Source organism: Monomorium pharaonis, chromosome 6 (genome assembly GCF_013373865.1).
Source record: "Monomorium pharaonis isolate MP-MQ-018 chromosome 6, ASM1337386v2, whole genome shotgun sequence".
Taxonomy (NCBI): domain Eukaryota; kingdom Metazoa; phylum Arthropoda; class Insecta; order Hymenoptera; family Formicidae; genus Monomorium; species Monomorium pharaonis.
The window spans coordinates 16390307-16406549 of NC_050472.1; the positions used below are offsets into that span (position 1 = coordinate 16390307).

Sequence of the window (16243 nt, forward strand, 5' to 3'; positions counted from 1 at the left end):
AAAAATGGTCAAACTTTGAAATGCTGCAACTTTGCAAAAAATTGTCCTACTGGAACGAACAAAAAAGCAAATTAAAGATTGAAATGTCTACTTTAAAATGCTCTTAGGCTCATAACGATACATTTATTAGTTTCGAAGTCATGCAACTTTAAAACGTAATAAGGCAAATGAGAAAATAAAAATCTCAAGTTTACGCATTTTACCGAGTGAAGTGATTTTTTGACTTATTAAACCAAATTTAATTAAAAGGTTACTCCTTTAGCTGTAAATTCTTTTCTTATTTTTGTTCGTACGATTTTTTTGCTAAGTTATTCTACTTTAAACAAAAAAAGAGTTCTTAAACTTTAATAGGCCATATTAGGTGAACAGATCATTGTACAGAAATTTAAAAAAAGCATTTTGAAGCTTAAAGTATCAGCTTTCAAATCATGAGACTAAATTTCAGATTTGATTTTTTTTTACACTTTGAAGTCAATTCTAAAATTTTAGTACAATACACATAAAGATAACATTTTATATAACATAAAAATTAATAAATATTTGACCATACAAAAATTGATACATATTAAATGTGTATATAAGTATACATGTAGAACATGTTTTCTTTAAAAAAATTCCTAAAAATAAGCCACTCTTTCATGCTTTAATCTAGAATATATTTTGATAATTTTCAGAGACTTACAAAGGAAAGTACGACTCCGGTTTGTTGATGTACAGACTAAATAATGGAAATAAGTTCCTCAAAATATCATACTGTAATTGCTCGGCGCCGCCTCTATTAAAATGATTCACTAATACAACTTCCTCGAAAAGAAACTGTAAAGAGATATTTAAAAACAATTTACTATAAATGAACAATATTTACTTTTTTTTATTTTTATCTTGCATACTTGATCTAACTGAGCAGCCAAACTCTTCCAAGCTTGATTAAACAATGGTAAGGCTAGAACATTATGCAACATGTGAAGACGCATGGCTAGTTCTTGGAACATGGAACAACCGCTTGGTGTTACCGATAATGAAGAGACTTCTTTCGAAGGCTGCATCGCAAACCATCTTTAAATAATAAAAAATTCATTAGTAGTAGAATAGTACATTGTGTAACAAGTGCGGAAATTTTTGTTTGTTATTTCCTACAAATGTGTTTATCCGCACGAATAGACAATAACCGATCCGCAAGAGTTGCACATATTATTTTTTGTTACAAATGCATAGAAAATGCTAAAGGCGAGAAGGGGTTCAGGACAGAAATAGGGAGATTCAGGGCAGAGGATTTGCGAGAAGAGAACTCTGAAAAGGAAAAAAAGAGCTTTATTTCTATATAGTTTTGTCGACACTAATCACCACGTATATATTTTTTATTACACTATTACCACGTTCAACTTTTTACGTGATCTTAATATAACGCGATGTCTAATCTGATGTCCTTAAGTGACGAACATTAGTCAAAATTAGGTTCGTGAAAACGAAGCATCCGCAATTCTGCAAGAGTTATCGTATACGTGTTGCGAGATGACGTGATCCGTAATTACACAGGCACACAAAAAAAAAGTGGTTGATCCGGCGGACTAGACTAGTCAATCCTTATGTATTTTGACCCGCTGAATCCGAATCTAAGGTCAGAATTGCAAAGTTAGCTCGCATTTTCTAACCTCAAAAAAATTTTTTTTTTAAATATTGGTCCGGTGAGCCAGACTAGTCAATCCTTATGTATTTTGACCCGCTGAATCCGAATCCAAAGTCAGAATTGCAAAGTTAGCTCGCATTTCCTAACCTAAAAAAATTTTTTTTTAAATGTTGATTCGGCAGACCAGACTATCTTTATCTATTTTGACCCGCTGAATCCGAATCCAAGGTCATAATTGCTGCATTGGCTCATTTTTTCCTAACCTCAAAAAAATTTTTTTTTTAATGTTGGTCCGGCAAACCAGACTAATTTATTCTTATGTATTTTGACCCGCTGAATCCAAATCCAAGGTCAGAATTGCTGAATCGGCTCATTTTTTTCTAACCTCAAAAAAAAAATTTTTTTCAATGTTGGTCCGGCGGACCAGACTAGTCTATCCTTATGTATTTTGACCCGCTGAATCCAAATCCAAAGTCAGAATTGCTGAAATTATCTCATTTTTTCCTAACCTCAAAAAAAATTTTTTTTAGGTTAAGAAATGCGAGCTAACTTTGCAATTTTGACCTTGGATTCGGATTCAGCAGGTCAAAATACATAAGGATTGACTAGTCTGGCCCACCGGACCAATATTTAAAAAAAAATTTTTTTGAAGTTAGAAAATGCGAGCTAACTTTGCAATTCTGATCTTAGATTCGGATTCAGCGGGTCGAAATACATAAGGATTGACTAGTCTAGTCCGCCGGACCAACCACTTTTTTTTGTGTGCCTGTGTAATTAAAAAAGAATTTTTTTGTGGTTAGAAAATGCGAGCTAACTTTGCAATTCTGACCTTAGATTCGGATTCAGCGGGTCGAAATACATAAGGATTGACTAGTCTAGTCCGCCGGATCAACCACTTTTTTTTGTGTGCCTATGTTATTTTTCATACCTTTACCTTCGTTACCATGTGATAACCGTTACCAAGTAATATGAAAAATGATTAAACATGTAGAAAATTTTTCCTACACACGATTAACGTCTATTAGAAAACAAAAATAATGTAATGATGAGTTACTTGTTGAGAAAACCATCGTGTGGAAATCGATTTTTCGCACGAAAAGTGATAGGAAAAAGACGACTTTCGACGCACATGTAACAAAAATAATTTGGAAACCAACATAAATCATAAAAAAATATAATTAATATAATTAATATAATAATAAATATAATAACAAATAAAAAATAAATGTAAGCTAATAAATGAAGAAAATTTTTATCCATCTTTACTTATCCGTCCTGTAAGCTCTACTCTTTGCCTTTATATCTAGAGCCACTGAATCGCTGATCTCGTTTATCAGCTCTTTCTCTAATCGTTGCAGGAGGACCACAGCTTCATCAAATACGGTTCCTTCTATTTCTCCAATATTCTCGCTAACGTCATTGCCTTTATCAGTAGCATTTTCTATAGCTTTGAATTGTTTCTTAAAGAAATGTAGCTGTAAAAAATGCTACGCAAACATAAAATTTTAATAAGTAATGTGTTACTTTCACATAATTGTAGATAAAAATATACGTACAACAGTCGTGCCCCATTCCTCCAAAACACTCGCGACATAATGTAACGTGTTGAGAATATACGGCATGAGCGATGTTAACGGATCTTCATAATTTTCATGTAACAATTGTAGCAATCGTACTCGCCAATCGTCAACCAATTCCAATTGTAACTCGAGAAATTGTAACCTTCAACGATGCAAACAATCATTACTATTGTTATTTAAAATATGTATATTATAATATATTTTTTTAAAGAAAAATATAAATTATATTAAATATGTATAAATAAAAACAGGAAATAAAAATAATTAAAAATAAAATTAAAGATGAGTTGAATATTATTTGCCGCAAATAAAATTTGAAAAATCTATTAGAAGAAGACATTGAACTATAATATACATATATAAAATAAAAATCAGGTAGGAATATAGGATGTTTTTATAATTTTAAGTTTTCACAATTAACAAGGCTAAAAATTAAGAATAATAAATTCCAATTTTGAATCCAACATAATCTTTTTTATACAATAGTATCTTTCTTTCTAAATTTTTCATATTATTTGTAGCTATTTTGCGGCTAATATTCAATACATTTCTTAATTTTATAGTTAGCAATATTTAATTACTTTTTATCTACATTAATATTTATATAACTTATATTTTACATAATTTACATTTTATGATTTACATGTATATTTTATTTTATTATTAAATATTAATTAGATAGTAATATATTGCAATATTAGTTTTTGATTCATATTATCCCAGCGAGAAACGGTAATGAATTCGACATCAATTCGACGTCGAATCGACATCGAAATGAATAATTTCGATGTCGAATCGACGTCGATTCGATGTACTATTTCTCACTGGGATTGTTTGTTTAAAATTTTGTTAAAAATGACTAACGGACAATAAGTTCGTTCATTCTGCCTCTGACTACCGAACGTTACACTTGTTTTAATGCTTTGTCGAATACTCTGCGTGTTTGTTGCTAGTTTTAATATTGTCTGGTGTTACGTCCGGCTAAATAATTTACGTCGTCCGTCACGAACAAACGATGCGTCGTGCCGCGAACGGCGTTGCCACGGTAACTGAATGCTGACGGATTCACGCGCTCTCGGTGCCGGACCCGATGTATCATGTGCTGCGAGCATGCAGCCCGCTCTGGCGGCGCGCATGCGTCAATTAAAAACACCATTTATTAATAAACCGAATTAGATATAAAAAAATTTCCAAAAGAGAAGTAATCCTCCCCCTAGCCGGCTTCCTTTTGAGGCGCCTCGGCTCTAGATCATTGGTAGTAATTGCGCAAATCAATTAATTAATTTAATTCATTAATTACTCCTTGGAAAGGGGGTAAGCCTACGCACTCGCGCGGAACCATTTAGGGTAGGGCAGCAAGGGCCGAACACCCTTATTTAATTGCTAAACAGACGTAACAGATGGACAGGTCTCGCCGAGGGAGGAAAATTCAGCTTAGGCGGCTATACGCTAAATTAGTGAAACACGGGAAATTCGATCCCCGCGTTTTCAACCGCCCGCTGCCTGCGCCTCTCGCAACAACGCCGCCTCAGCCAGTAGGCTTGTTCTTTTTAGCTGCACTGATGCACTGGTGCAATAAGTTAAAGTGAGACAAATATATTTTTTCTCATTCTAACTTGTTGCACCAGTGCAGCAGTGCAGCTAAAAAGAACAGGCCACTTGTCTTCCCCTCGCGACCTCTTCCAACCGGTGGTTGCTCCGACCCCCAGCGGTACTGATGCGGGCCCGCCAAGCGAGACTCAAGCCCGCACCTACCAGAAACCAGTATTCATAGGCACACATACCGTTGCCCCCGATACATGTATCAAGGCGAGGATTTCGCTCCTCCATCTTGAATAAATGTATGTAGTAATTTAAAGATTGCCGTAGATAATTTCTCTACTTCCCCCTTTCCTTTTTCGCGCTCTCTCTCTCTGTTTCCGCTCGGCAGAGAAGAAATTAAATTATTATAAAAATACGGAAGAATAGCTTTCGCGATTCTGACCCCGCCGGACGTAATACTGGTATCGACATATGAAAGTTTATCGTTTTTTTAGAATAGGCATATCAGTTTATGTTATTCATAAATTACACGTATTCCATCGGTTTTGATCTTTTAGATTTCTTGACAAGACTTTTTGACGATCTATTCTGTCCTTTTAATATGGAAACCGATTTGCAGAAAAATTTTATTATTCATTTGATTGTATTATTTATTCATTCACGTTTTTATTTGTTATGATACACATTTTTATAGACGATATGTGTTGTTTTATGGTTGTTCAATGGTCATCATTTTTTAACTGTTTAATTATATTTTTGTTTGCGTTTTTTCACTCAAGTTCATAAATATTGGTAATTTGTCATGACTGAGAAGGACTATGTATAGTCGAAACGTTTCGAAATTTAACATTTTTTAACACAGTTGATTTTTAGTCGCGATTATAATTATATATTTTTTATTTAATAAATTATATTGTATTAGGATAATTTGTCTTGGCTCGATATATTGATCTGTTTATCATATTATTTTTGATTAGCATTAACAAGCTCTTTATATTTGTTTGTTTTTTAGTTTTTAGTTTTTGATTGTTTATTTGTTTCTTCTCTAGGGACGTTTCACGTAATCACGAGACACGGTAGTGTCTCGCGCCAAGTGAATGCGCAGCACGAGACCGCCCCGTATATTATACGCGAGCACGTGACTTGCGAGCAACTGAGATTATCAGATCTCAATAACGACTGAATTGATCGAGTTCTAACTAGACTCAATCGAAAGTTTGGGTTTGATTTGTATAAGAAAACTTTTTATTTTTACTCTGCATGCCCTACGAGTGAAGATATTGTCACGCAAAGACCAAATTTTAAATTTTTTATTTAAGATACGTCGTTGTCACTCCTTATTCTTTGTCCAGTACATGAAATCAACACTAGAGGGCATTAATATTTATCTGACAGGTCTCTGCTTTGTGTCCACAATTCGAGAACTTGGTCCAAGTTGGATGCCAAATATAAAAACTACTAGAAAATTACTGCAAATGTTAGTAATTTTCTAGTAACTTTTATATTTGGCATCCAACTTGGACCAAGTTCTCGGATCATGGATACAACCCAGTGAACACATTTTATAACGGCAATATAACATGGAAGTTACAAGTAATTTAACATTGTTATTCTTGTGATATGTAGGTGCTATATGACATGGAAATAACCTGTTACATAAGATTTGTTATACGCAAGTGATATAGCTGTTATACATCGTTTTAGCGTTACAGTTATTCAACAAAAATTGTATAATCGTAACCTAACACGTTCGTATCGTTATTATGGAACGATGCGTCGTAGTTGACTCAGAAATCAAACAACATTATAACATCCTGAATGATAGATCTATTTGATAATAAAAAAAATTATTATAAAAATAATGTTTTCAAAAATAACAGTTTGTCTACAATTACTGCGCACAAAAAATGCACAAAATCGAAATTCATCATGTGCTGAACAAAAACAGAATAATAAATGTATACTATTCAATTTTTCTTAGAATTACGATCTATATAGTTAACCATCTAATTAATCATTTGAACGCTTCAAAGATTAGTGCTAAATAGATCGCAATTTCCATCAAATTATTAAGGTTATGGAAAAAGATAAATTTAACAATGAAATTAATAAGTAAATAAATTAATGCTATTTATTTTTATAAAAAATAATATAGTTGCGTCAGTTTATAACATATAAGTATATGTAGACAATAACAAGTACCCATATCGATGAGTCAAATTGGCGTAGCAGGTAGAGTACAAGGTTCGTCATCCTAAGGTCCCGTGTTCAAACCTAGCAGCGGCAAGTAAGATTAAAATAAAAAATTACATAATTTAAATTTAATTAATTAATAAAAATTTATTCTAAATGTAGTATGTGCTGTTGATAAAAATAATTTTTAAAAAATGAAATTTTTATTTTATTTTATTTTTCTTTGTAACTGTTGTGTAACGGTTAGATAACATGTAATTATAACATGTTATATTGCTGAGTCGGAAATTGTAACTTACATGTAAGTTACGTGTAATTTCAGAGTAACGTAACCTGTTATATTCGGTTACATTGCTGTTACACTGCTGCTATATTACTGTGTTCACTGGGAAGGCTTATAAAGTGTTGATGTATATTATATATTGATATGATAAATCGCTGTCATTCGTGATATGATCGTTTTTGACAAAATAAAAAATAGATATTAAGTGATATATCTATAAATCATACGGTTAATAATTTCTTATAAAAAGAAAAGTCTCGTAGATCCAGTGAGAAGTGCTTTGACGTTATCAGACGAGTTTGCGGCGAGTTTCACATGATATATAAAGTTGACAAAAGTAATATAGGGAAAGAAGCTCTATAGGAAATTACAAAGCATGCAGTATCAGGAAGTTATATAGTAGCAAAAAAATTCACTATACTTTTAGTAAATTTTATTAAATTTACGAAAAGTATAGTAAATTATCAATATATATAATTTTTTATTGCAAAAACATATAATATTCTAAATAAGATGCTTAATACTACAAAATGCGTGATATCCGAACAAAATTACCTTTTTTAAAAAAAAGGTAAAAAAAGGCGCCAAGTATGTGCGCCCCTAAAAAAACCTATTATATTAGGTAAATTTTCTTACTGTCCTATTGTTTTATTTCTTCTCTACACAAATGATGATATAAAGTAAATGCGCCAATTATAAGAATATTTATACAAAATTTATTTATTGTGACGACACAAAGACGTTTAGTCGCCACTCAAAACGCCTAGCGACCATGCAACCAACACGCACTGTAAGCAACAGGCTAGCGCCTAGCAACCGCGCAACCCGAATAACGCTATAAGCATCGCAGAATGAAAAAGAGAAGTGCGCGCGGGTACCACCAGAGGCCACGCTATCTCAGAAGTAAAATGACGACTTCTAGGCAATATAAGGAGCACGAGAAAACGGGCAGACCACTCTTTGCGTTACACGGACTCGAGTCTTCTTTTTGCGTACGAAGACATTAGCTTGTCTCACGATGTTGATTGTACTATTGAGCACGCTAGCAGCCACAGAGCCGCAGTGGAACCCCGCGACAGCAGTAGTCTCGCCACCTCGACGGACCAGGCCTCCAAGGGTGCTATTAGCTGCCGACGATCCACGGATTTGGCGTTACACATCACCGAGGTACCTACTACCGGACCTACTGGAGAGCCTAGCAAAGGAGACTGCCATTCGGAGCACACAGACCGAGCGGGACACTACCTGGGAGACGAAGGCGACGCAGACTGCCGCACGGGCAACCACCACAGACCACGGCACCCAGCACGAGGATAGTACGACCAAGTACTGATCGGCCCGGGAACCCGACGGAAAGCGGCCAATCCCGCGGCAAGCCAAAGGAACGAACCCGCAGGGAGAAACGAGCCGCCAAGAGGAAGAAGAAAAGACACTCTTCCAAGGAAAGGAAGAAGAAGACGAAAACAGGCACTCAGGTCCCGGAGATCACGTCCACTCTATCCCTGGACGAAAATAATAACCAAGGCGGAATACGGGTGACGAAGATTCATCCATCAATAGCGTGGAAACCGCTACAGGCGTAAAGCCTACTACAAACGGCCCTTATCAGGGCCAATAAAATAATATAAACATAACTCTGTACATTGTATATAGCCCGAATAAATTATCTATTTAAGGGAACCAGCGTACTTCTCTTCGAAACCAACCATATTCCTCTGCGTACGAACTTAGCAGCGAGCAAACAACACGCCCACATTTATCATAATTTTTTATTAAAATATTTAATAACAAACGGACTTGATGACCAAATAATTGAATGATTAAAATCAACTAACGGGATTATAGTGAAGCAAAAACTTGGCGTGCCCGGGTCGTTAAAACGCAATAAACCATCAATGTTAAACAATAAAAATATGGAAATTATTTGTAGAAATAAAATAATGAAAAAATAACTCATCAAAAATTTTACAAAGAAAATATGTCAAGTACATAAACGCATTCAAAAATGGGACAAGATCAATACAATTGAACAAGTATATTAAAAAAAAAGGCTTAGAAAAATCTTATAAAATCTATTAAAAAATTATTTAAATCAGTGCTCGGAATTAGTTGCACATTTCGCCTCGATTCCTGAGGCACCGCCCGCTATGCCCCCACTACCGCTCTAGGCTCGACGGCCAAGCCGCCGATCGCGCGCGTGGCCTTGTGTCTCAGGAGCGTCCTGCGATAGATATGCCTGGATCCATTCGCGTGATTAAAATTTTTCTTGCGCTGTGAATAATTTTTTTATTTTTACACACAATTAAAGTTATTAATATTATTTTTACGTCTATAAACATATTTGTATGTACATATAATGACAATAATAAAATATAATGTAATAATTGTAATTTTGTCAATAGCTTTCCACATCATCCAGAAGGGATATACTATTATTGACGCGTTTTTTTTTAAGTGGTTTCCCTTATGCCTATTCAACTAAACGATAATAAGAACGATAATAAAGTATGTGACTTGGCAAGAAAATTGTACTCGAAACGTATTAATTTTTATTTGATCTTTTGGGTTGTTTGCACGATTCTACAAGAAATAGTATATCCACAGATAATTTAGAAGAATTAATTCGTATCAACGAGGATAATGATGTATCGCTTTTCTGTGAAAGACGAACGTTTTTCTGTATTTATATTTTTTATTAACATGGAAAAAATTCAAAGATGAAAGTTTCGGAGACGTGGACAACACGATGCATCTAAAATTTTGAAGAACTCAACTGTCTTTTCTAACCGTGCTTTCAAAGAAAGATTATGTCGCAAATCGCAAGTTCTGCCTGAAATTCTAGGCTTTATTTTTCGATTTGCACAGCGAGAGGATTCTCAAACAGAAATAAATCATTTCTTAGCGTTTCGAAGTCATTGAAACGCGTATCAAATTGATTTATTAGAGAATTGATTATATTTATATACTTTTTAAAATTACATTCTGTGCCATATTTTTCGAAGAGAATCTGGCAGGACGGAAAAAAGTGAAGAATATTGTTTTTAATTGACTTTTGAATAATTGTAACTTATTGCAAAATAAATTGACATGACTAACTAATTGAGAAATTATTTGATCGGTCTTTTACAGCTTTAAATTCAGAATATTTAAATGGTTTGTCATGTCAGTTATGAGAGCAAGTTTGCAAAGCGAGTTTACATTCTGGAAAAAAGATTTAACTTCTTCATATTTTGCAGCAAAGTTTTCTTGCAAGAAAAAAAAGATCTCTTTTCTTATTGCAAAGTACGTTATATTATGTTCTTGAAGAAATTGCTGAAAAAGAATTGTTTTTTATGACTGAGAAATTTTTAACCACTTTTAATAATATTAATGATTTTTCACTTAAGGGAATGCTAGCAGCTTCTTCAAGAGTCGATGAATTTCTAAATGACTACTGCTGCGATGAGGCATTTCTTTACAAATTTTTCCTTGTAGAATGACTTGAAATTTTTTGCGATTAAATTTGAAATTGCATATGAGGCTTTAAGAGCTTGTACTGAAGATGTAGCATTCGATATTCGAACTACACCTTCTTAATAAATCAATTTGAATCCTTCGATTAAGTTAAACTTCTCCTCGTCTACATACTTCGAGTACTCGTGCAAATGCTTAATCTTATAATGCCTAAACAGGGCGTATTTTTTAACAATATTGGGTTTATGTAAGTCAATTGAGCATTTTTGTTCGAATCGTGCAAAACGATTTTTCACATGTCAAGGAGCTATTAGATTTCGTTCCATTGCATTCAAGAACAACAGGCTTGGATATTTTCAAAGCCGTTGATCAAACTTTAAAAAAGTTTGATACTAATTTTGTTAAATGTTCAGCTATCGTTACCGATGGTGCAAAAGCAATGATTGGTGCAAAGAATGGATTATTCGGTCAAATAAAGCAGCGAGTTAAAGTTCCCTGTCATTCATTGCGTAATTCATCAAGAAGCGTTATGTGGGAAAATTGTGAAACTATCCACGGCAATGCAAACCGTGACAAAAATTATCAATACTATTAAAGGTGGTCAAAAATTTCTTAGTCATAGAAAGTTTCAGCAATTTCTCCAGAAACATAACGCAACATACACAGATGTGCCTCTATATTGTGAAGTTCGGTGGCTCAGTGCAAAAAGATGCTTAGAAAAATTCTTTGCAATAAGAAAAGAGATCTTCCTTTTCTTGCAAGAAAATTTTGCTGCAAAATATGAAGAATTCAAATCTTTTTTCGAGGATGTAAACTCGCTTTGCGAGCTTGCTCTCATAACTGACATGACAAATCATTTAAATATTCTTAATTTAAAGCTGCAAAAGACCAATCAAGTAATTTCTCAATTAGTTAGTCATGTCGATTCTTTTCGTAGAAAATTACAATTATTTAAAAGTCAATTAGAAAGCAATATTCTTCATTTTTTTCCGTCCTGCCAGATTCTCTTCAAAGAATACGGCACAGATTGTAATTTTAAAAAGTATATAAATATAATCGATTCTCTAATAAATCAATTTGATAGGCGTTTCAATGACTTCAAAACGCTAAGAAATGATTTAATTCTTTTTGAGAATCCTCTCACTGTGCAAATCGAGAAACAAAGTCTAGACTTTCAGGCAGAACTTTGCGATTTGCAACATGATCTCTCTTTAAAAGCACGGTTAGAAAAGGAAGTTGAGTTCTTCAAAATTTTAGATGCATCGTGTTATCCACGTCTCCGAAACTTTGGTCTTCGAATTTTCTCCATGTTTGGGTCCACATATTTATGCAAATGCTCATTTTCTAAAATGAAAAATATAAAAACAGAAAAATGTTCATCTTTAAGCGATGCATTATTATCCTCATTGATGCGAACTAGTTCTTCGAAATTATCTGTGGATATACCATCCCTTGTAGAATCGTGCAAACGGCCCAGAAGATCAAATGAAAATTAATACGTTTCGAGTTCAATTTTCCTGCCAAGTCACATATTTTGTATCGTTTAGTGGAATAGGCCTATAGGGGAAACCACTTAAAAAAAACGCGTCAACAATAGTACCTCTTGGGTGATGTGGAAAGCTATTGACAAAATTGCAATTATTACATTATATTATATTATTGTCATTATATGTACATACAAATATGTTTATAGACGTGAAAATAATATTAATAACTTTAATTGTGTGTAAAAATAAAAAAATTATTCACAGCGCAAGAAAAATTTTAATCACGCGAATGGATCTAGGCATATCTATCGCAGGACGCTCCTAAGACACAAGGCCACGCGCGCGATCGGCGACTCGGTCGTCGAGCCTAAAGCGGTAGTGGGGGCATAGCAGGCGGTGCCTCAGGAATCGAGGCGAAATGTGCAACTAATTCCGAGCACTGATTTAAATTATTTGTACAAATAAAATAATAAAAATAATAATACATAAAAAATTTTACATAAACACATTTCAAAATTGGACGAAATCAATTAGCCAAATATATTTGATAAAAAGACTTAAAAAAAATCTTATAAAATCTATCAAAAAGTTATTTGGGAATGTTATTAATAATAACAGATAATTGCATTCTTGTATACATATATACTTATTGATATCAATAACATAGTCTTGGAAATATTTAAAAAATGCGATCCGAACACGCCAAGTTTTTGCTTCTATAATAGTATAAACACATTCTATAAACACATTCGCCCAACATTTATTTATCTCTTCTCTGCCACAAAATGCATTTCCACTCTCCATCTCATTCATTCTCCTTCACTCTCTCTACCTGCTTTCATCCCTCACCCATCCCTCCTCTCCTTTCTCATGCCTCTTCCTTTCCACCATCCTCATTCACTATCCTCCTTTCCCTTCTTCTCCCAATACCTTTTTTACCTCCTCTGCCAATTTCCTCCTTCCTCCACTTCTCAATCTCTACACATCTACCACACGTTTTCAACTATCTACCTCTCCTCCACATAGCCTGCACATCCTTTCCTTTTCCTCCTCCCAGTTTCTACTCTCCCTTATCTCATTCCCCAATCTAAATCTCGCTACCCTCTGCCGCCTACTTTCCCCTCAGGCTTTCTTCAAATATCCCGGGATTTCTTCTCCTTTTATTTCTCTATACCATCTATTATACCTTTAATCCTTAATCTTCTCCCATCTACCTCTCTTCTGCTTCTTCTTTTCTTCTTTTTTACATTATAACCATTTTCCCCCTCTCTTCGCCTTTCCACTTCCTCTACATCTAAACCTATATACTCTCAAAAAATTCTTTTCTCTCTCCTTCCCGACTCACTCTTACCCTTCCTTTGCTTCATTTTCCCTCATCTCATCCAGACACCTCCTTGCCAGAACACTTCCTCTTCCCTCCTCCAGTCTCTCTTTAAAGCTCCACGCTCTTCTTCCCGCTTTTCCCTCAAACTTGTTTCTATGCAGCTCTTCTCTTACCAAATATCCCGGTGTCCTCCTTTCCACTCATAAAATTCATCTTAGATATCGTTCTTCTATTCCCTGAATCTTTCCCCTCTCCTTCCAACCCATAACACGTCACTGTCCATACTAGTCTATCGAAGACCCACAATCTTCTCTCCCAGTCTCCTCCAAATTTCCCTCCAATAAAAGTGGCAAGTTTTCGGTCGAAAAAGAAAAAATTTTGTTTTATAATAAATTTTATGTTTAATTCTTAGTATTTATTGTTTCTTTATTCGTAATACATGTTCATATGATATAAGAGTGTAAGTTACAAATTGCCACGTAATACTTTATTGACGACGCAAATATTCTTCCCAGCGCGTCTACCGACCACAAGTGGAACTAACATAAATCAGACAGTCTGCGTGAGTATTTGACAGCTCTTGTATGTAAAAATTAATAAACAATATAATAAATACATACGGAAAATCTAATTATAAAGATGTGGAAAAACGTGTTACTACGTATTGTTGTTACGTATTATTTATTTATATAAACATGGATAAATCTGCAAAAGATTTGAATACTTCTAAGCAAGTAATAAAAGTTATTATTTATGATATCCCTTTCTTTCTTTGTTTTTTTATTATTTTATTATATAATGTTATGTTATATTCACCAAAAAAATACTATTAAAGATCGCTAAACTTATGGAAGTTCACGTCACTATTAAAATTTAAAATAATTAAGACTAAGACATTTAATAATATAATATTCATTATATGATTTATTATTATCCTGTTTTTTATAAATATGTATTTATATTTATAATTCAACGTTTTGTATTTCATTTAAAACTGTAATTTTAATGTTATCATCTAAGACTAAACATAGAGATAATTGTACAAAAAGAATTCACAGCAATATACAGGGTGTCCCAACGCACATGGGTCAATGCTCGTAAAAAGGTAAAAGGGATCGAGATAAATACAAAAGTCTAATATTGTCTTGGGTTAGGTCTGCAAGTAACCGAAATATTAACGTATGGAATCTGCAAATAATCTAATTAATTTTTATCGTATTTGTGAACAGTAAATAATAAAAGCTTATCATACATTCACGATAGATTTTTTCCGTGTTATGACTCGAGCGGATCGAGCTCTTCCCTTGGCGCGCTCTCATTCGCATAATTCGAAAAATTAATACCTCGATTATTGATGGACCTAACTCGAGACTTAACCAAAGACAATATTGGATTTTTATGTTCATCTCGATCCCTTTTACCTTTTTACAAGCGTTGACCCATGTGCGTTGGGACACCCTGTATATATAATGTTATAGCATCATAGGTATGTATATGTGTTTATAAAACATTTATACAAGAAGTATATAAAAGAATTTAACTGGAGTTCCTTTAATAGTCACAAAAGTTTGCCTTAAAATTTATACAAAAAATTTTTTAATAAAGTTATATAAAATTACAACTATCGCTGCAAATAATTTTGAAAATTATACAAGTTGTCTACGCGTTTGTAAATTTGTCGTGTACAAGTAAAATTAATTTCTTGTAAAAGTAACATTTAACACAAAAAAAATTAATTTTATTTGCACACTACAAATAATTAAAAAATGCATATTAAACTATTATAATTAATGTAACGATTTTCAAAATTATCTACAAAAATAATTATAATTAAAAAAATTTTTTTATTGCGTATAAATATAAACAAATTATTAATCATAATTAATGTTTATATATGTAGATTATGACATCAAGCTAGATTTAAAAAATACACAGCGCGGAGACGGTTCTTGTAAAATTTTAATACATTTTTAATAATTTTTTTTTTAAACATTGAAATTGCAACAATAATTGTACAGATAACTATCTATACAAATTTTTACTTGCTAATTTCGCCATAATAATCAATATTGTCACAATTTGACGGCTGTCAAAATTCAATCGCAATTGATAGTTGCTCTCTGCAGTAGCTTAATTTTTTCTCTTTTTTATCAACAGAGATGACTAATTCACTTTTTAAAACCTCTTCATCTTCACGTACTGGTCTCACAAATCTCTCTGTGGCTTTTATCATGTCTATTATAAACAACATTTTCAAATAAAATACAAAAATTTACAAATTCAACTCTTGTTAAACTCTATATTAAATCTGTTTCATTTACGCTAGTATGACATTTTGTCACCAGAGGCCCTTGGGGAAATCTTTGCGCGAATCCAGTAACGCGAGTGCCAGAGTGAAAGGGAAGGTGTGACCAAGGTCTGTCAATGGACAGATAGCCTAAGTAAGATTTTCGTACTTGTCTCACTATTTTGACCTGATATGATATATATTACGACGCGCACTAATACAACTCAATGGACCAAAAATGGCTGACAATGCAAAAATGTTATTTAGAACCATCTGTCCATCGATGGACCTTAGGTATGACCAAAGAGAAAAATAAGAAGATTGTGCCATCACATCCATTTTTTGTGGACGTAAAATTATGTAGTCACATCTACTTTTCGTAAAGATAACACGCTATTTTTTGTTTGCGTCCGTGTTACACCTACAATCAGGGATGTGCTGTATTTCAAGTTTATGTTTACATGAAT

The 16243-nt window shown here is 33.5% G+C and overlaps 2 protein-coding genes across 9 annotated transcripts in view; one reads left to right on the forward strand and one right to left on the reverse strand.

Moving 5' to 3' along the window:
• The window catches only part of LOC105839018 (RAD50-interacting protein 1), a 150593-nt gene that overhangs the window by 5588 nt on the left and 128762 nt on the right, over nucleotides 1-16243 (reverse strand). For 7 of the 8 annotated variants that reach the window (XR_004963910.1, XM_036289019.1, XM_036289014.1 and 4 more), the window contains 4 exons: nucleotides 3184-3349; nucleotides 2894-3114; nucleotides 891-1056; nucleotides 683-816 (listed from right to left, as the gene is read on the reverse strand). Coding sequence is in view for 6 of the 8 variants with exons in the window: in XM_036289019.1 (XP_036144912.1) it covers nucleotides 683-816; nucleotides 891-1056; nucleotides 2894-3114; nucleotides 3184-3349 (687 nt within the window). In the remaining 2 variants the exon portion in view is untranslated. Of the gene's footprint in view, nucleotides 1-682; nucleotides 817-890; nucleotides 1057-2893; nucleotides 3115-3183; nucleotides 3350-16243 lie in introns of those variants that run through there. The other variant, XR_004963911.1, reaches the window with a different exon arrangement.
• On the forward strand, nucleotides 9347-15250 carry LOC118646339 (general transcription factor II-I repeat domain-containing protein 2B-like). Its single transcript, XM_036289020.1, has 2 exons — nucleotides 9347-14558; nucleotides 14976-15250. The coding sequence occupies exon 1, from the start codon at nucleotides 11239-11241 to the stop codon at nucleotides 12172-12174; it is 936 nt and encodes a 311-aa protein (XP_036144913.1). The 5' UTR covers nucleotides 9347-11238; the 3' UTR covers nucleotides 12175-14558; nucleotides 14976-15250.